Here is a 21,514-nt window from a genome sequence, read left to right as displayed (position 1 = left end):
TTCCCTAAGTACTGAGCCCTGTAGAAACCAGAACTGGATTTCACACAAAAAAAATTGAGGGATTTGGGGATTTTATCGATCATTTTTTTCTCACAGGTATTTGAGAGCATTATTTATGTTCTTGTAAATGCATACAGAGTGCTAGCCTTGACCCTATAGCTGATACTGGTCAAAAAACATTCTGACACTAACTGTATGCCACACAGGCACAAGAGAATTAAAAATATATGTACTGAAGAACCAGGCACAAATGGATGACTTCATTCTCTGACTTCACATGGGGCTGTTCTTTGAATAGACTAATTAAAAGTGAGTCTTTTTAGACTAAAGGAGTAGAAGAGAAGCTGACCATTGGTGCAGGTGGTTTGCCATCTTCCATTAGTTTAATTAGCTATACTATTTTTATTTTTATCTGCAGAATTATAGTCAAAAAAGCAAATACTTGTATTTGTATTATTGTATTGAAAAAGTATAGGTTCAAATAGGATAAAAATCCATCATAGGGTAAAAAATTGGCTTTAAAAGCCACTGAAAGGTCTTCTATCCATTATAAAAATAATTCATTTTTTACAATCCAACTCGTGCTGAGAGACTGATACGATATTTCTTTGGGGGATTCTGTAAATTGTATTAATTTTTATTCCATAATTATATAATGCCATATATAGTTAGGGTTAGCTTTATATTTTTCTGTATAACAGCCTTTACATATGTGTTTTCTCTTGTGTCTGATAACTTAATCACTTGTTCCACCATTTTGATTTTATGTGTTTATTATCAATTCCAGGTACTAGCAGAAGTCACAGAAAGTGCTGAAGCTGCAGCTAAAGTAAAAAATGAAGTCCAAGGTGTGAAAGATAAAGCACAAAAAATAGTAGATGAAATTGATTTAGAGAAAATGAAAGCAGAGAGTAAACTGGAGGCAGCTAAACCAGCATTAGAAGAAGCAGAAGCTGCACTGAATGTGAATAAAATTCTTACATTTTGATTAGTTTAGTACTATTTGAGTCACCCGTGAAAGAAAGGCTAGAACCACCAACATGCAGTTGTCACTTGGTTTTGACTGCTGTGACCAGCTCTTCACAGTTGGTGGTCATGTCTCTGATGAATATTTATGGAGCTCACATTTTGCTTTAAACACAAAGAGATTATTTTATAGTATTTGTTCTGCTTCCGCCCTAATACTTGATCATTATGAAGGTGTAAATCTTTCAAAAAGTTACAGATGCCTTTAGAATATCTGTTATTCTGAATTCAAGAGAATATTTCTTGTGCTAAAAGAATGTTTTTTCTTCATACTTAACTAATTGTAACTTTCTTTTAAGAGGAATAAAAGGCTGTCTCTTCCTTCACCAAAAAACATTTAATTTGGAGAGAAAGAGGACACAAGGGGGATTCAGGGCGATCCGAATCAGGGTTAAGAAATTTGGAGGCATTGCTGCACTACATAATTTCATTATTCTGCTCTGAAAAATTAAAAAGTAAAGAACTCTGGAATCAGAAATCAATGATGTATTGTATTTTTAAGGTCTTCTGTTCCAGTCACCAGAATTTATGTGACAGAAAATATTGAGTGGAAAAAGCCAGAAAAGGAACATTGTTTGCTCTTACACTGACATTTAGATAATGAGATAAATGAAACTTCCAAAAATGGTCACAAAATTCACTTATAAAATATGTGGACTCATACATTATCCTGTGGTTTCTATAATGTGTCTGTAACTACTTCTTCTAGACAGGTAGTGGCACGCATGTATTTTGTAGACACAAATTAATATGTTATTTTTGAAGTTTGCAATCATTTATTATTTTTGTATTAGTTATTGAACTAAGCAAAGTATCAGTGATGCTGTTAGAAAATGACGTAAAAAGCAGTATCTCATACCTATAATAACTTAAAAAGCAACTAAAATAACCAAATCCATCTCAGAATAAATGATGACACTTAACCCTTAAAAATCAAAAATACTATTTTACCAAGGAAACTGCTTTTAATTAAATCCTGTGCAATTTTACCATATGTTTTTCTTCAGTCACTTAGACTGACAAGTTAAATTAATACTGCTGTTCCATGTATTTAAATTTGATTTTTTGAGTGATGTCTTTAGCATTGGGAAAATATTCCTGTCTAATATACATTCATTAAAATTATTAAAGTTTCACGAAGCTATGAAATTTATTAAAATAAGTCCAGTTACTCACTTTTTTTGTATGTACTTAGTACAAACTTGCCTCAGAGAAAAGTATGACAAACAAACATTAAAATCAAGATGTTGAATGGGAAAATAGAATAATGGTATTGATGCAGGATTCTGTTACATTTTTCTTCAAATAGACCATCAAACCAGTGGATATCGCTACTGTTAGAAAACTTGCAAAACCTCCTCATCTAATTATGAGGATCATGGACTGTTGTCTGCTACTATTCCAAAAGCAAGTAGATCCAGTTACCATGGATCCAGAAAAGCCTTGCTGCAAGCCATCGTGGGGAGAATCATTAAAAGTAAGTAGAATTTTCAAACAGTGTTTCTTAAACATCAGAAATAGCAATTTGCATATCAGAGAATTTATGATGCTGTTTACTCAAAACTGGACAGAATTTTGTAAGAACACAAACATATGGTTTTAAGATGGGCATAGTATATAAATAGAGTTTATTTGGTAGCAAGTAGCAGGTGAATTGCTTAGAGACTTTTGCAGTAGGAGCTTTAAATTTTCCTTGTTCTATTCCTGGCATATGACCTGAGGGCAAATAAATAAATCATACCAATCATGTTAGCCATACATGAGATAAGGGCGTTCTGGAAACCCCTTCTTTTTCTTTGGGAACTTGTAGGTTCACATTTAAACAGTCTTTTCTGATCCTCCCCAGGCTCCTTGATTGTTTGAAAGATTATTTGACTAACTAAGAGATAGTAGGTTTTCCCATTCTGCATTTCAATATTCCTGGCCCAAATTCCTTGGTCAGACAGCCATCTCTTCTTTCTGGACTTTGATCTTCTCTCAGGATACTCTTTTATTTCCGTGCCTTCTCTTGCCATTCTTTAAATTCTGTTCCACCTCTATTAGTGTATTAATTTGCCAATATTATTACCTCAATCTTTTTGTCATGCAAATGAAGAAAAATTACATGTTTTGGATATGAATAGAGCTCTTGCTTTTTATTTAAGCTTTTCCAGGAATTAAGAAATCATCAAAACTTTTTATTTTCCACTGACATAAAGAAATGGGATAAGCAGTTATTTCATGAGTTGCCTTTAATATGTTAAACGTGTGTTAGAAAAAAGTTAAACCAATGATTTCCCTTTCCAGAAGAATTTAGATCACATTTCACAAATGCATAAGCAGGTTTTTTTGGCATTCTTTAGATAAGTTACAAATGTATCTCTGTGGCTTTATCTTGGTTCAATTTTTTTTTATGAAATACTGCTTCTTAAATGCCTTTTAAATGGCAACGCAGGAATATGGAAGATGGAAAGTACATCAATAACTTTCAAGCCTAGTTACTGGAGTGTAACTGCTTAAAACTATAAAATAATTGAAGGCATGTGGGAGGTGTTACAACTGAATAGCAGAACTTATAATATTAACTATATGAATTACCTTTTTTTACAGAAGAATTTTAGGAACTTTTTTTTTAACATACTCACCTATGAATAAGCTTTTGAATGTAAAATGTGTAAATAGCTTATAAATATCCTGTTGGTTTTTTTGCAGCTTATGAGTGGTCCATTCTTGCAGAGTCTACAGCAGTTTCCTAAGGATTCAATCAATGAAGAGACAGTAGAATTACTCCAGCCTTATTTTAACATGGAAGACTATACTCTGGAGTATGGTAAAAAGGTGTGTGGTAATGTGGCAGGACTCCTCTCTTGGACACAAGCCATGGCAATATTTTATGGTATTAACAAAGAAGTCTTACCTCTTAAGGTAATACATCATCTCTTGCTTTGTGTTTGCTTTCCATGTAATTTAGTTTAATTTACTTAATAGTAGTAGGATTTAAAAAATATATTTAGATAACCTTATTCAGACATAATTGCATGTAGACTTTAGTGGCTAAGGATGATAAGAGCAGAAAAACCCCATGTCCTCTTCTTGGTCCTAGACAGAACACAGAACAAAAAATTAGCCTAGATTAAATTTATGTGCTCTGGTTTACTGTGTACAGTGAAAGCTGTTTTCAGTCTATGTTTTTATTATGTTATAATTACTTAATAATTGTTTTCAAAAAGTTGTACCAGGAGAGGATCTTGACTCTTTCTCTAAAGAGTCCTGCAAACAGAGGTTTACAGCTATTTTACATTCTTTGCTCTCACACGATAATGTAGAGGGAGTGGAGGACTGATATCTTGCCCAAATATTGGCATTCTGAAGAGATTCAGAGCTCACATCAATAAAGGAGTTAATGTTGCAATAGTGGCAACCAAACAGAGTAAAACATTTTTAAGAGTCATTTCTACTTTAGTGTGGGTGTTCTTTCTGATGTTTGTGAACATTCGAATAAAAGATTTTATCAGAGGTAAAGACCATATAGAAACTCAAATGCAATGATTGTTGCTTTTTGGATTCTAAAACAAGTATTTAATCCCTACATGTAGCACAGTTTACAAAAAGAACAAAAAAAGAAAAAAAAAAAGAAAAGAAAAAAGTAAAAGGGGAAAGCATCTGAATGGTGACTCCAAATCTTTTCAACATTTTTTGTCACTGGTAGAAATGTTATTTACAAAAGCAACAGTAACGCAGGTGGATGATTCAAAAAAATTATTTAATGAATTTCCTGTGGTCAGCATAAATATCAATTTAGGAGCAATGGAAAGATTCACTGTTTTAGGACTGTGGTTTTCTAGTGGGTAAAAGCTATATTGTTAACTGATAAAGGACCAATCTCCTGTTGTTGTGATTGTTGATCGCTACAGAATGTACAAATAAAAAAGAAATAATAAAGCATATAATCAAGCAAGAAGATTGTTCCTCTAGGCTAATCAATATGTACAGATCAGAAAGCTTACTTCCTTAACCAGCTTCTTTAAATGTAATTTTTTTTTAAAAGAAATAAATTTGACAATATATAGTAGGAACCTTGAGTACTACATTGTTATTTAACAAAAAAATCGTATCTGCAGTATATATGTGACATAGTTTTCAAATTAAATACTTTTAATATTTATATAAATATTAATATTAAAGTTATTTTGATGTATTATTGTCTCGTGATTACCAACTAAGCAGGCTTAAAATAATTCATCAAAGTATATTCAAATCTTGTATGATTATTGTTTTAATATTTTTTCTCTTTGCAGGCTAACTTGGCAAAACAGGAAGGCCACCTGAAAATAGCTAATGCAGAATTAGCAAAGGCTCAGGAGGCATTAGATGAAAAGCAAGCTGAACTGGATAAAGTGCAGGCAAAGTTTGATGCAGCAATGAAGGAGAAAATGGTGAGATAAAAGTATTTTAGTATTATGAAAAATGCTTGCATACAATACTGTTATGTAATCAGGAATTGATACAAACATGCATTTAGGGCCTGCTACCTTGAATGACATGAATGAGGTTCACATACAAAAATAAGAAATTTAAAACTATGTTCTCTCATATTTCCTTCTTTCTGTGAATGAGAACATATTAGTCAATAGATGCACTTAGAGTTCTCAACTATGAGTTTTAAATAAATAAAATAGTCATAATAAATATAAGAGGATAAAAAATATATAAAATAACTCTTTAGATCTTTGCATTCTGTTATTAAATTAAGTAGGACATTTTTTCAATTTTAGGACTTACTGAATGATGCAGAAACATGCAGAAGAAAAATGCAAGCAGCCTCTGCGCTTATAGATGGACTGAGTGGAGAGAAAGCTAGGTGGACCCAGCAAAGCAAAGAATTTAAATCTCAGATTAACAGGTATCAAATTCATCAGAGGAAAAAAAAAAAACAAAATACATGTGAAAACTGAAGAGCTAGTAAGCAATTTAGTAGCTTTAATATTTGTACTTCATTTTTCTCCTGGAAATCTTAATATAATTACACAATTAAGTGAACTATCCTGAAATTGGAATTTTTCTCCTATAAGGGAATACTTGAGCGCTGAGTGCTTGTATTTCAATTCAGAACAATAACTCCGATTTTGGAATTTATTTCCAAAGGGATTATTTCTGGTGCAGTTATGTGCCTGTATTACAGCTACCTCTCCTGCCCCCCTAACACTGCACCTCATTCCAATATTTACAATAGGCGGGAGGTAGGGATGATCTAAGGCTGACACTGAGAAGGAAAATGGAAGGATTCCTAGCCTAATACTGGATAGGAAAAGAAGCATCCCTTTTGATATTAGCTATGGCATATTTGAATAAAAGAAGGAGGCCTAGAGACCAGACAGTAACCCTTGTCCTATAGTCTGTGTGTTGAAATACATGGGGGATAGTAGGCCTTATTCTGAGAAACTTGGAAACTTGGGAGTCCCCATTGTGTTGCTGTCTAAATGACAAAATGTTGATCAGCCTAGGAGCCAGAGATCCTAGCTGTCTAGAAAACCGGAAACCTGTCAAAATAGTTGCTAAAGGTAGAGAGCCTAAAAGTTTAGGCTCAGCTTCTGTGCTGCTTCCATAAATTTCCTATTGGGAAATTGGGCATTTCTGGTGAGGTCTGCTCATTCCAAGAGAATTAAGTTTGTATCTTTTGATAAATATTTTTAAGAAATAAACCGATTTCTTGCTTCAGTTATGAGAGAAGGAATAGTTGTAATCAGGGATTTTTTTACTTTGTAGGGGTGAAGATAATGTTTTCATATGATACTACTCTTAAGTTTTGCTACAAAAATGTTTTTGAAACACAAAGAAACTATTTGTTGTTCTCGAGGAGCAAACGTTCTCTCCTTAAATTGTCCTCAGAACAGAAATCTTCTTGTATTTCAAAAGCTGGTTGTCTAAATCGGTAGAAATTGAAATTGTACATCACCTTTTAATTATGGTTTTGTTCCTTTTCTAGACTTGTGGGAGATGTACTGCTCTGCACGGGTTTTCTTTCGTACTGTGGACCTTTTAAACAAAACTTCAGGAAGCTTTTGCTTAAAGATTTATGGGAAGCAGAGATGAGAGCCCATAAAATCCCCTTTTCTGAAAACTTGAACCTGATTTCTATGTTGGTAGATCCGCCAACAGTAAGTTCTTGGTGCTTGGTGGGTTTAATTTTAATTTCAATTAACATATTCTGTGACTGTTAGCCAGCATTATGCTTGCTTAGAACAGAACTATAATCCCCAATATTGCTGTGCAGTGTAGTTCTGTGGTTTCCAAATGTTCTTGGCAATTTCCACTAAACATCTGAGTACTGAGCAATGTTTAGATAAATAAACAAGTTACATATTATAAACAAGTGACATATTATACAATTAGACAGTTGCCAGTAAGACAGTGCACTTTCAAGTTATCTTCTTTTGAGAACCCATCACCAGAGGTATAGATCACATATCTGCTAAAACAGTGGGTTTGGTTGTTAGCTTTTGGTTCTGTCAATATTATCTGGGTCTAGTTTCAAAAATAAATTTTGTGACAAAGAAAACATTTGAAAAAGAATGCATAAAGTCTTTTCATTTAATGTGAATGTATGAGAGACCACAGAGGACGATGCCAGAATCTTCAAGTTTCCTTCAGTAATTATTAAGCCCCAAAAGTTCTCCTAGTCGGATTTTCTCTTAATTGATCCCAATGTTTGGGATCAATTTGGCTGTCAAGCTGCCTTTTGACTTTCTTACACTTTTAAAATACATTGTTTATCATTCTATATAGTTAAAAACATCCATAAAAATAAAATCATGGAAATATTTTTCCATCTGCATTAATCACTTTTCAGCAGGTTCAGATATGCATCCCCTTTGGATTGATGATGTCCCCATTATTTCTTAGAACAACTGTAATTGAAGGATAATTCCAGTGAGATTTTATTCCAAACTACTTTTTTTTAATTCTTCAGATTAGTGAGTGGAATCTTCAAGGACTGCCTGGAGATGATCTCTCAATCCAGAATGGTATCATTGTCACTAAGGCAACTAGATACCCCCTTTTGGTAGACCCACAAACTCAAGGAAAATCATGGATTAAAAAGAAAGAACAGGATAATGAATTACAGGTGAACAGTGTTTTAGAGGAATAATGTGCTGTATTATATTCCTTCAAACATTATTGCTTTAGGGTGTGTCTGCATTTGAGTCAGCGTAACTCTCATACACACGTATTTGACATAACTTTAACTTGTATGGAGGCTGACAATGATGTAGATGCATCAGCAGGGAACTTAACAAGAGCTGTAAATTCCATTCAAGGACTTGGAAAAAATTGTATAGTAAGTAAATACTGGTATGAAATCTAGCAAGAAGTATGAAAAAGAAGGTGGTGTTTAAAATTGGTGAGTACGTTCCCCACACAGAGGGCAAAGTGGTGAAAAGTATAGCAAAAGAGTATAATATGAAATTATTACATGAGAGTAAATTGGGCAACTATTAGTAAGATTACAGACAAAGGCAAGATAACTTACAGCTTTGGAAATGTAGGCAAAGTACTTAAACTTGATGCAGTCCAGAATTTAGAACCTGAGATGGAATTCATACATGAAGTTACTGCTACAAAAGTAAATTGAGGACAACCAGTTGAAACCAAACCCAAGACAAATCTGTCTGTCCTAATGTTACTGCAATTTTAATAGCACTTTTATAGCTTAAGCCAATAGGGTTAAATGTCTACTCATGAAATACATAATACAAAGATGTTCACGTGTCACCTGTAGTTTGCATCACAAATGAATTTTTCACAAATGAAATAGCGTGGGAAAAGGAGCCTGCTTTTTAAAACCCTTAATCTGAATGTTGCAAAATCTCACATGTCCTCCTGAATCTCAATAAATTTGGGGGGTTTTAGGACCTCTAGATTTTGAAGATTTTAAGTCTTGGAGCAAAGTGAATGTGAAGTTCTTGCTTATAGTTTTATCGTTAGTAAAGCAAACCGTCAGAACCACAGAAAAGCTGAGGTTGGAAGGGATCTCTGAAGATATTCTAGTCCAGCCTCTCTGCTCAGAGCAGGATCTGCTAAAGCAGGTTGCCCAGGACTGTGTCCAGTCAGGTTTTGAATACCACCACCTCTCTGGGCAACCTGTTTTAGTGTTCAACCACCCTCACAATAAAGTTCTTTTTTTTTGCTTACGTTTAAATGGAATTACCTGTATTTCAATTTGTGCCCATTGCATCTTGTCCTGTTACTGTGTGCTGCTAAGAGGAGTCTGTCTCCCTGTTCTTCATTCTCACCCACCAGGTATTTTTATACATAGGTAAATACCCTTGTGAGCCTTCTTGAGGCTAAATAATCCCAGCTCTCTCAGCTTTCCTCATATGTCAAGTGCTCCAATCCTGTAATAATCTTAGTGGTCCTTTGCTGGACTCACTTCAGTGTCTCTCTTACACTAGGGAGCCCAGAACTGGACAGAGGACTCCAGATACGTGTCTCCAGTACTGAGCAGAGGGGAAAGGATTGCCTTCCTCAATCTGCTGATAATGTTTTTCCTAATGTAGCCCAGAACACTGTTGGCCTTTGCTGCAAAGGTAGATTGCTGGCTCATGCTCAACTTCTTGTCCACCAGGACCCCAAGGTCCTTTTCTGCAAAGCTGTTTTCCAGTAGAATGGTCCTATTTCATATCTGTAGAGAAAATCTGGGAAATAATATGGGAACTTTCTGAAAGTCAAAATCTAGGAAGCAATACAAAATTAGTGTTTTATTTATTTATTCATGTCTTTTAATGATTTCATATATTATGATTCCCATTTCATGATATTTCAATCATCTGGGTTCATAATATTGTAATAGCAATTCATCTGTTAGACTGAATTCAGGTTTCCAGAAAGAATTTCTCAACACTTCAAAGCTAAAATTAGAAAATCTAGTCCTCAGGAAGTAGAATAGAAAATTAAAATTTAGGCATCTCTGATTTAAAAAATATATGTAACATATTCAGTTCCCAATAAGCTGTACCAGTTTTACTTGATACATTATTACTTTCATAATGAAGTTTTGCGGATTCCATTACAGCCAATCTTTTAATTCACCTTTTTATGGTACTTTTGATTGTATACACAAGAAATATTTCTGCATAAATTGCTGCATGGTCAACGTTTATTACTTTCTTTAAAATGCAACTAACAAAAACAATGAAAAATTTTCATAGTTAGATCTGTGGTTTTCATGTAAGACTTTGAAGAAATGTTTTTGTCCTTATATCAATTTATGATTTACTTTTTGAGGTAACAACTTTGAATGATAAATACTTCCGTACACACCTAGAAGATTGTCTTTCACTGGGACGATCGCTCGTCATTGAAGATATAGGTGAAGAGTTGGATCCAGTCCTTGATAATATATTAGAAAAGAATTTCATTAAATCGGGAACTTCTTTTAAGGTTAGTAATCAAACAAAAGACCTAGAATAAGTAGTTAGCTTTGTGATGAATGATATTTTACCCTTTTATTCCAAACCTCTGCTGAATCAGGTAAACTTTGTATTCAGTAGGGCAGTATGAAGAATCAAACTGAACTAATAAAATATAGGACACAGAGCCTCAGCTGAGTAGTAAGTTCATGAGTCTAAAATTTGAGTTTAACTACTGAAGTTACTACTGAAGATTCCAAACTGGAACTAGTTATGTTTACCCTATTGAATGCTTACAATACTTTCTATTGATTTTCAAGCAATTTCATTTTACACCCTGTCCTGGTTTCAGCTGGGATAGGGTTAAATTTCTTCCTAGGGCTGTGTTTTGGATTTAGTATGAGAAGAACGTTGATAACACACTGATGTTTTCAGTTGTTGCTAAGTACCTTGCTGGTCAAGGACATTCAGCTTAAAAAAACAAAACCAAAAACAAACCAAAAAACAAGCGTTGGGAGGGAGCACAGCCAGGACAGCTAGCCCAGCTGGCCAACGGGGTATTCCATACCATGTGACGTCATGCTCAGTATATGAATGGTAGGCGTGTTCCAGGAAGTAGCGATTGCTACTTGGTTATTGGTCAGCGTGGGTGGTGAGCAATTGCATTGTGTATCACTCATTTTGTACATTCTATCATTGTAATTATTATTTTCCCTTTTCTGTTCTATTAAACTGTCTTTATCTCAACCCACGAGTTTTTCTCACTCCTACCCTTCTGATTCTCTCCCCGTCCCACTGCGGGGGGGGAGGGGAGTGAGTGAGCGGCTCTGTGGTATTTGGCTGCCTGCCAGGTTAAACCATGACACACCCTTTAACAGAATTAATAGAATTGAAAAGATCTCTCTCTTCCTAGTGTGGAGTGCTGATTGTAGCAACTGCAGAATCTTTAATCTGGAATAGAACTGTTTTCTGATGGAACAAGCCAAAAAGCATGAAGTTTTATTAATAATATTAAGTATATTCCCAACCTTAAAAAATCATGAGTCTTTCTGACCTTCATTAGATAAATAAATCACTCCCAAATTTTAAAAACAATCCCCCTTCAAACGTCCTGAAATAAAATGACTGCACTTGCAGTCATTTCCGTATGTATTTTTCTCAAATCATCTTAATTAACTGGCTGGGATATGAGAGAAATGACAGACCAGATTGTTGATGATAATGAAAACAAAATGATCGCTATTTGCGTGAAGTAGTTTTACTTTGAATGTCAGAGCAAACAATATGCTTAAGGGAGTGGTTTGGTCCTACTCCTTCTTAAGCCAGGTAATTGAAGTGGGCTTGGAGGGTCATACACAATGATGAGATTTCCTTGTGCACATGCAGCTTTCAAGTTAGACTGCTGATTTGGAATATCTTAACTTCCGTAAAAATTTCTGTGGAAAACTGAATAAATTTATAGTTCCTTTAGAAAGGTTCTTTAAGATCCACTTAGTCTTAATAAATATAGAATTAATTTTCAATCATTTATGTTCCATTGTTGGATCAAATAATTTCTTTTTTCCCCTGAACACAGGAGAACAATGATTTCTCCAAAGGTCAGTAGTTTCTACCATCTTCATTTGAGGTGTGATTAGAAGCATGAAAGCTAAACCAAATGGTTCTCAATCCATTAATTAGGACCCACAGTGGAAGTAATCCCTATATTTACCTGGAGGGGAATGCTACTTTTATAATGTATCCTAACTGCTACCTTTGGTCATCGGTTGTTATTTTCATAACAAATTTGAATTGTGAAATAAAATTCCTCTCTTTGGCATGTCAAATAATGTAATTTTTTTTCTGGTCAATATTATTGAGTCGAATAAAGCTCATTTTCCTCTGCTTAATACTATTATAATTTACTCAACAGGTGAAAGTTGGTGATAAGGAAGTAGATGTTATGAGTTCATTTAGACTGTACATTACTACAAAGCTACCCAATCCTGCTTTCACGCCTGAAATTAATGCAAAAACATCGATTATTGATTTTACTGTTACAATGAAAGGACTTGAGAATCAGTTACTGAGAAGAGTAATTCTTACTGAAAAACAGGTAAACTAGTAGTACACACAAACCATACTGATGCTTCTTTTTTTTTAACTGTTTTTAGTATGTAGCGAAAAAGAGATGTTCAAATGGAGAAAAGACATCAGCCATTTTCTAAAATTTTATTCAGATTCAGTATAGAAATTTCCAAAAACCAAAAATACACCTAGAGGATCTTCTGTGTATGGCTGTCAGTCTGACACAAACAATTAAGCACAAGCATTTGGCATTGATAAGACACTTCGTAAGATACTGAATAAACACCTCTTAAAAAAAAAAGAATGTTATAAAAACATGTTTTAGATACCTGAAAAAGTAAAATGCACATTTCATGAACTTGAAAAAACAACTGAATTTTAAGTATGACTCATAGTTACAGTCCATAAAGTGTCATGCCATTTTCTTGTTTTTTAATAATAGGAACTAGAGGCAGAACGAATTAAACTCATGGAAGATGTAACGTTTAATAAGAGGAAGATGAAAGAACTGGAAGACAATCTTCTGTACAAACTAAGTGCAACCAGAGGTTCTGTATCAAAGTGTAAAAGAACCAGGATTAAGCAGATTAAGCTGATTCACATTAGAAACTTTCCATACAGAAATTAATATATCCGTCCAAGATACAATAAGAGAACATCCAATGATAGAAATTTGAAGTATGGTGATGAGGAATCGATTTGGTACCATAGCATGCTGCTATATACAACCCTAGACACCTAAACAAGTTTTGTGAAACAAATCAATTTATTGAGAGCTTTCTGCTCCTCAAATGAGATAAGGTATCTGATCATGGGCAAATCCTTAACCCATTGAAAATGCAAAATAAAATGGGCTAGCTTAAATGGTATTGAAAGTCTTTTGCAGTATATTAGGAGCCTGCACATGATCAATTACTGTCTCTTTGGTGGAAAAAGAAGGTGGTAACTTCCAGCAAATCGATCAGTAAGTACTTGAGATGCCTGAATACTGTTGTGTGACCATTGCCTTTAGGACCCTAACGCTTTTTGACTTTGAGTGTACCAATCAACAGACTTTAAAATAACTGAAGTACTGTGTATGAATATGTATGTTATGTGCATAAGAAAGCTGACTTCTCTAGTACATGCTGCAAAGCTGTTTGTATAGATACATTCATACTGACATAGGTTGAATGCATTTGTTTAGCATGTTGAATATAAAAATAATTTTTAGTGTTACATATCCTGTTTGGTCTCCATTTTAGAAGCTTTCTGCAATTCAGTAAATCATTTCCATTTGTTATAAATAATTCCTTAATTTGGCCTTTCAGTTTTTACATACATGAAGTGAAAAAATTGTTATAAAAATGTCCTAAGCATCCAATATTTGACTTTTTAGGTTCACTAGTAGATGATGAATCCTTGATTGGTGTTCTGCAAACAACTAAGCAAACCGCTGCTGAAGTAGCTGAAAAGTTGTCTGTGGCAGCAGAAACTGAAGTGAAGATTAACACTGCTCAAGAGGAATATCGACCTGCTGCTACACGTGGAAGCATTCTTTATTTTCTTATTACAGAAATGAGCATGGTCAATAATATGTATCAAACTTCACTGGCTCAGTTCTTGAAGTTATTTGATCAATCCATGACCAAGTAGGAAGACACAGTTTTTTCTACTATTCAGATATTTGTCTTTCCAATGTATTTGCTCTTATTAACATGCTTTCTTTGTGCTTTGTTTTCATGATTCAGATCTAAGAAGTCTCCTTTACCTCAGAAAAGAATCTCAAATATTATTGAGTATCTTACCTTTGAAACTTACTCATATTCTGTTAGAGGCTTGTATGAAAACCACAAATTCCTCTTTACCCTCCTCCTGACATTAAAAATTGATCTTGAGAGAGGACATGTGAAAAACAGAGAGTTCCATGCACTCATTAGAGGTAAGTTTAAAAAATTGTGTTATATGTAGAGCTAATTTCAACTTTTTAAACTTTTATACCCCCGGTATCAATACAGGCTGGGGGATGAAGGGATTGAGAGCAGCCCTGCCGAGAAGGACTTGGGGATACTGGTGGATGAAAACCTGGACATGAGCCAACAATGTGCGCTCATAGCCCAGAAGGCCAACGGTATCCTGGGCTGCATCAAAAGAAGTGTGGCCAGCAGGTTGAGGAAGGTGATTCTGCCCCTCTACTCTGGTCTGGTGAGACCCCACCTGGAGTACTGCGTCCAGCTCTGGAACCCTCAGCAAAAGAAAGACATGGACCTTTGGAGCGGGTCCAGAGGAGGGCCACAAAAATGATCAGAGGGATGGAATGCCTCTCCTATGAAGAAAGGCTGAGAGAGTTGGGGTTATTCAGCCTGGAGGTCTCAGGGAGACCTTATTGCAGCCTTTCAGTACTTAAAGGGGGCTTATAAGAAAGATGGGGACAAACTTTTTAGCAGGGCCTGTTGCTACAGGACAAGGGGGAATGGTTTTAAACTAAAAGATTTAGGCTAGATATAAGGAAGAAATTTTTTACAATGAGAGTGGTGAAACACTGGAACAGGTTGCCCAGAGAGGTGGTAAATGCCCCATCCCTGGAAACATTCAAGGTCAGGTTGGACGGGGCTCTGAGTAACCTGATCTAGTTGAAGATGTCCCTGCTCAGTGCAGGGGGGTTGGACTAGGTGACCTTTAAAGGTCCCTTCAACCCAAATTATTCTATGATTCTATACTATTTCAAAGTATGATTTTTTGGCTGCATGGTTTCTACCATGCCGTTCTGTGGAGCTGCCTCTGTCCTTATCCCTGATGTGGTCCAGTGAAGTTATATGCAGTTCTCCATCACAGTTCTACCTCCACCATTTCCCAGGCTGTGTTCCATCCTGGGATCAAGATGATAGTTCTGCTTCTCTCCGTCAATTGGTTCAATAATTGTATATTTTTGTATTATGTTTTTATCTTTATTTTTATAAATTAGGTGACTTCTTGCTACTTTGCTTCTCTGCTTTGATGGAGCTGAATAAAGCTATCTTCTAAGTTGCCAAAACAACTCCACATAAAGTCCAGGAGGTGCTACAGTCTTTTATCAATTTCAGCTTGAGCTTTCTCTGACTTTTGCCAACGAGCTAACACTGACTGTTAGAGAACATAATGTGTTTCTGTGGCCCAATTGGCCGGATCTGCCTCCTCTGTACTCTGTGAATTTTTGCCTCCACTGAAAAATGTGATCAGGATTGCTTACACAGAGGTCCATGTAAAACCTGTTTGAATTTTACAGTGTTCAAATGAATCTTGCAAAGGGGTAATGTCAAAGTAGTGAACCTAGATTTGAAGATCATTATCTGCCTTTAATGAATAAAATGGATAGGAAACAAGATTAAATTCACTTTCTGTTTTGCTTTCCAGTTTGTTGTAATGGTTTTATCGTTTGAGAATGGTATCCAGCTACCAATTTACCACTGATGTCAGGCAGAGCATGCTTGGAAATGCTTTCAAAATGAACTGTCTGCTTTAGTAAAGCATGAGACAAGGAACCATATTGCTTGGCTTCTCAGCTCATGGATTCTTGTTTTGCCAGAGGAAAATATACCTTGGGCATCTGAAGCAGAAGGTGGTCACTTACCCCTTTTTAACTGATGAGAATCTGTAATAAAATACATGAGTACTTTCAGCAATTTTTGTCTAGAACATATGATTGCAGTTTCCTGCCTAGCTTTACCACAGTTGATTTGATAGTGAGAAATTCTTCTGGTGTATAAAATTGACACTGAGAAATTCTTCTGGTGTGTAAAATGACACCAAAGTAACAGTAGATTTTCTATAATTATTCACATGATGTTAAATCAGATTGGGAAGTGGGCAGATGCCTAGCCAAATTGTCTTGGATTCATACGTATCTTCTGCAATGAATGAATTGTTCAATTTTCCTCCTTGGATGAGCAGTTCTTGGTGTAAAATGAATGCCATGTCACCAAACATCATCAGGCAGCTGAAGAAAGGATTTATTTGAAAAATAAATCTCTCTTCCTCTTCTTTCCATTTCTTTTCCAGGAGAGCTTTCATGGCTTGTCATCAGCCATATTATCAGGGGATGTCTCGGTGAAATAAGCATTGCTAATTGAAATGAAAAAGTCTCTAGAACTCATTATTCAGCTAGTCTCAACTCTAAATCTTTTCTTCTGCTAAAGTACATAAATTGAATTTCATTCTATTTACTGTATTCCATTAAAGCCAATCACTAGGCCCTTCCTGAATATTTTAATGCTATAGCTTGAAGGTAATCTTAAGTCAGCATAACAGAGAAGGCGGGTTCCCAAATTACAGGAAAATAGCCTCCCATGATGGTGGTGTAGAATTTTTATTAAAACTGTAGAAAGAAACAAAATCCAAAAGATATGAGAAAATCTAAGGAGTTCATTGACAATTTTGTAGATATCTTGACACTTAGGTAGGCTGTGTCCTTTACCGGTAGGAAGTGGGGGACTGGCATAAGTGAAGAATGTGATCTTCTCTAGCAGAAAATATATTTTGCTAAGAAGCTCCATAAATATTACAGAGCATGTTACAGAGGAATTACAAAACATCTTTGGCTTTGTTGACTTAAATAAAAGCCAGAAATATTGCCAAGTATGCTATTTTTTTGACAATTAGTGATTATGTCTTAAAATCAGGAAAAGTCTTTTTGGCTAAAGTGATCGTGATTCAGTCACAGAATTCAATAATTTGCAGAAATATTCCTGTTGGCCTATTGTATTAAATTTGTAAAAGATGTGGTTCTGGAACAGGGTATCATTTTGTAATAATAATGCTAATAATGAACTACAGATTTGTGTAAACGCTTTTTGTTATCCTCCCTTTGATTTCCATTATTTCAGTTTGCAGAGACTAAGAGGAAGTTCTGGGATCCATAAATGGATCCCAGGCAGTTATTTCAAACTATGTATCCTAATGCCAAAGACGTAAGAGGATGCTTGAAGGAAACTTTAACAGGTAGTTACAGGAAATGCAGCAATATCAGTATTTGCACCTCAGATTTCATGAAGCAGCCCTTTCTTTCTGTGAGGTTACTGAAGCTTGTCATCCCTGAGGTAAAGGGAAGGAGGAAAAAGTGCAACAGTAGGAAAACTTCATAATAAAAGCACATGAAGTAGTTTTACAGTTTTGCATGACAGAAATAATTTGGATTTGTACATAGGAACCTCACATTCTTGAACAAGAGTTTGCCCTTTAATTGGCCCTTCAGTAGTTCATGAAAACATTCAAATCATATATTAATCATATATCTAATTCTGTTTCTTGATTATATCTAACTGTATCCATATGTGGAGGAAAGCATTGCACAATTTTTCTAGATGCTGGAACTTTTCACATATGCCTATGAATGGCAAAATGAAAACTAATAAAAGGAAAGACTTTTTCAGGCATTACATATTTCACTCATTAACATAACAAATGACTAACCATAAGAACTTAGCAGGATTTATCAAAAGATTAGGTATGTGTATTAATAGCAAGAATACCAAGTATTACAATAAGATACACATTGTTTACGCTTTTGTAATTCTCATTCTTCATTGAACAAGACTGCCTCAAAATATTAAGATTTAAAAATTTCCCCAAAAGCAAAAGCTTCCCTAACATCTGCTTATTGCCTACTCATTGAAACTTTTACTTTCTTTTGATGTTAATTGTTCCCATTGGCATACTGATGTCCAGATTCAGCAAGGTGATTCTTGTGTTTCACTTAAGGATATTCAAGTAGCTAGGAAAATATTTAGTCTTTCTGAATCGTGTTTATTCTTTTAAAAGAAGCAAAGCTGCTGTTTCCTGAAAATCATCACTGATAATATAAATAAAATTCTTGCATCCTGGAAGACTGCAGGAAAAACATCTCAAAGAATCAAATCTTTCCCTGTGAAGTCTATAATGCAAGCAGAAGAGACTTCAGGAAAATCAGAAAGAATTTGTTGCATTATAGCATTTGCAGCACCATAAACTCTTTCCTATAATGTGTCAGAACTTTAAAGTCTTAGTTCTTTAGCTGCATCAAAAATACTACATATAATGTCTTGCCAATAATTTCTTAAATAACAAAATTTATGCTTTATTTAAGAAATTAGTATTCTAATCTCCTTTTTACTCCAATGATAAGTTTGTCTTCTTTTTCTTCTTGCTTTTATGATTCGTTTTCTCTACATCCCATTCATGGAGAATTTGAGGATGATGTGGGTGCAGAATAAGATGAAAGATCTCTGTGTTAAAACCTCTTGATAATCTATGGAATAACTAGACACAGTTTGTAAAAGTATTAATATATTAATTGAAAAGGAACTACGTATATATTTATGTATGTAGTTTTTGGTAAGCAGGTATATATAATTTGGAAGTATTGAAATAATTACAGCTCATATATATAGACTATGTGTACCCACACTTACATGCTCACATACCTATAAGTGCTTAAAAATAATAGTTATTATTCCAAGGTGATTTTTTAGTTTGTTTGTAACAAGTTGGTGAAATTCATTATACAGGTGACCTAAATGAATACATGATCTTAGTTCTGGAGACCACTGGAACAACACCCTCTAGTTTTCCCAAGAAGTGACATTAATTTGTGGAGGACTGGGGAAGAGGCAGCTACAACAAGAAGAAAATTATGATAAAAAGCTAATTATGATAAGAAGTTAAAAGTTAATCTGTTTAAAACTGGATTGCAGTCTTATCCCAGAGGTGTTCCTTTGTATTTCCTCTTCAGTTGCATATCAGAGGATGTGAAACACGTGTATTATCTACTGGCTATCTGGGCTTATATATGCTGTTTAAAATGATTTGTGCTTGTTAGGCTTGTCTAATCAGTCCAGAGTTTCTTTCTTCTCTTGTTGTGTTTGGGGCTTTTTTCCAATGATCCCAGGAGATTACTTTGCTAACATGTGTAACATTCTTTAGATATTTTAACTATGCATTTAATTACAGAAGAGGTAGAAGTTTGCAGTTGAGAAAATAAGACTCTCTTTCCAATTTCTTTTCTTTTTAGGAATAGTAGGATAAAATATAGACTGTCTAAGGGATGGTCTTCAGAGGAATATTTTTATCTTTCAGCTAAATACAAAATTATCTTTACTGTATTATCAGCACAGATGGAAAGGACAAGAGATTATTAAAGAATTTCCCATACTTCAAATATAATCAGTATCATTGTATAAACTTATAACAACAAACTACATGGAGCACATGATCTAAGATGAGAGGCTGAGAGAACTGGGCTTGTTCAGGTTGGTGAACAGAAGGCTTAGGAGAGACCCAGTAGTAGCCTTCTAACACCTATGCGAAACCCATTGAGAAGACTGAGCCTGGCTCTTCACAGTGGTGCAAGGAGGAAAATGAGAGACAACAGAAATAAACTGAAAAAAGAAGGAGAGGTTCAGAGTGGGTGTAAGGGGAATTTTTTTCATTATGAGGACAGACAAACATTAGAACACATTGTCTAGAAAAGTTGTATAGTCTCCATCCTTGGAGGTTTTCAAGACCAGACAGAATAAAGATGTGATTTTTATCTCATAGCTGACCCTGCTTTGAACAGGCTGGACTAGAGACCTCCTGAGGTGTCTTCCAGATTAAATTATCCTATGATCTTATGAAATAAATGCTAAGTACGCAAGAGTGCAGTTAGTACCCCAGTGAAAATTACATGGGCCGGAAAACATAATTTAAAAAGAAATGTCAAATATATCTTGACCCCTTGAATGTCATGTGTATTTCATCAGAATGTTTTATCTACAGGAGGTGCAGCACTGGATCTACAGGCTTGCCCACCCAAACCTTTCCGCTGGATTCTTGACATGATGTGGCTAAACCTAGTGGAATTGAGCAAAATTCCACAGTTTGCAGAAATTTTGAATCAGGTGATATCTACTAATTATGTTTTTAATGTTAATATCCAGTTCCCAGTCATAATTGTGCTCCCGTATTTTACATTTAAAATGCACAAGAGATGTAGTTAAGAACAAGGCCAGAGAGAATACAGAATAAAGGCATAGAAATGAACAGCTAGGTAGCATGAGGTATAGCTAGGTATATGTATTTGCTCTATGGGAGTATATTTATTTGCTCTATGGTTTTTTTTTATCTGCTTCATTGTACTTTGTATTAGAGTCATTGAGGTAGAAAGAGAAGAGAACAGGAGCAAAGAACTAAAGTAAAAAAGGAAGCCAGTGAAAGAGAGGCAGAAATAAGGAGAAAGGATAAAAACATAGAGGTATCAAAAAGGCTCAGAAAGTTAATCTGAGTGTCAGGTTTTAAGTTACAATGTTTTATGTCTTGAGTCTGATAGACTTTTACAAGTAAATTGTTTGCTGCTTGTTTTTAAATACTCATTTCCATTCCAAGGTTAACATGTTATTCAGATATAAAGAGCTAGCTATAAAAATACTATTTATTTTATTAGGACATACATGAACTTATATGTACATGAGCTTGTGATATGTTTATCAATTATTTTCTTTACTTTGGTAAATTTATCTTTTTTTAGTGTAGTTAAACCACTCTGTAAGTATTTCTCTTTCTGTACCTCCTAAGCACTCCTTGTTAATCAGGCTGAGAGCCAGGACAGTAAGTTCTTGCTGTTACAGCATTGGTCAGCCAAGTCCATTTTGTGACGGCATTTAGTGCTCTGAAGGGTAGCAGACATTTTATCTAAATGGTGTACCTAGAAGTGGTCCTGGCTGTTTCCCAACTCTGTATTAAGGCAAGATCTGGATACACACCAGCCCATTTCTTCCAGGTTTTGGTTTCTGGAGGTACCAAAACAGGATATTGAGTTAGGAGAAAGTTGGAGAAATTCTAGTTAGGCCTTCCCTCTGGGTTGTTTGGGCACCAGAACCCAAAATGCATGCCACTGCACGCTTGCTAACATTATTTAAATTTAGCCATGGGGTTATGAATTATGTATTTTCCTTTTAATTTGTAGATTGTAATGGTTCTGTTATAGGACTTTTCTAGAATTGGTGCAAACAAAATTTTAGACTCCAAAATACTTAGGCAACCATGTTACTCCAAAAGGCCTC

At 34.9% G+C, this 21,514-nt stretch overlaps 1 protein-coding gene across 1 annotated transcript in view; it reads left to right on the top strand.

The window, feature by feature from the left end:
- The window catches only part of DNAH8 (dynein, axonemal, heavy chain 8), a gene marked incomplete at its 5' end in the record, with an annotated part of 59,509 nt that overhangs the window by 15,706 nt on the left and 22,289 nt on the right, over window positions 1-21,514 (top strand). Inside the window, 13 exons of the mRNA XM_009583698.1 lie at window positions 788-964; window positions 2,336-2,503; window positions 3,718-3,930; window positions 5,304-5,441; window positions 5,781-5,908; window positions 6,992-7,163; window positions 7,976-8,131; window positions 10,291-10,446; window positions 12,328-12,510; window positions 12,925-13,030; window positions 13,861-14,113; window positions 14,213-14,403; window positions 20,232-20,353. Coding sequence (XP_009581993.1) covers window positions 788-964; window positions 2,336-2,503; window positions 3,718-3,930; window positions 5,304-5,441; window positions 5,781-5,908; window positions 6,992-7,163; window positions 7,976-8,131; window positions 10,291-10,446; window positions 12,328-12,510; window positions 12,925-13,030; window positions 13,861-14,113; window positions 14,213-14,403; window positions 20,232-20,353 — 2,163 coding nt within the window. The remainder of the gene's footprint in view (window positions 1-787; window positions 965-2,335; window positions 2,504-3,717; window positions 3,931-5,303; window positions 5,442-5,780; window positions 5,909-6,991; window positions 7,164-7,975; window positions 8,132-10,290; window positions 10,447-12,327; window positions 12,511-12,924; window positions 13,031-13,860; window positions 14,114-14,212; window positions 14,404-20,231; window positions 20,354-21,514) is intronic.

This window comes from Fulmarus glacialis, unplaced genomic scaffold, assembly GCF_000690835.1.
Source record: "Fulmarus glacialis isolate BGI_N327 unplaced genomic scaffold, ASM69083v1 scaffold12158, whole genome shotgun sequence".
Lineage (NCBI taxonomy): Eukaryota > Metazoa > Chordata > Aves > Procellariiformes > Procellariidae > Fulmarus > Fulmarus glacialis.
Note: the sequence above shows the minus strand (reverse complement) of the source record. Positions and strands in the feature narration are given on the sequence as shown.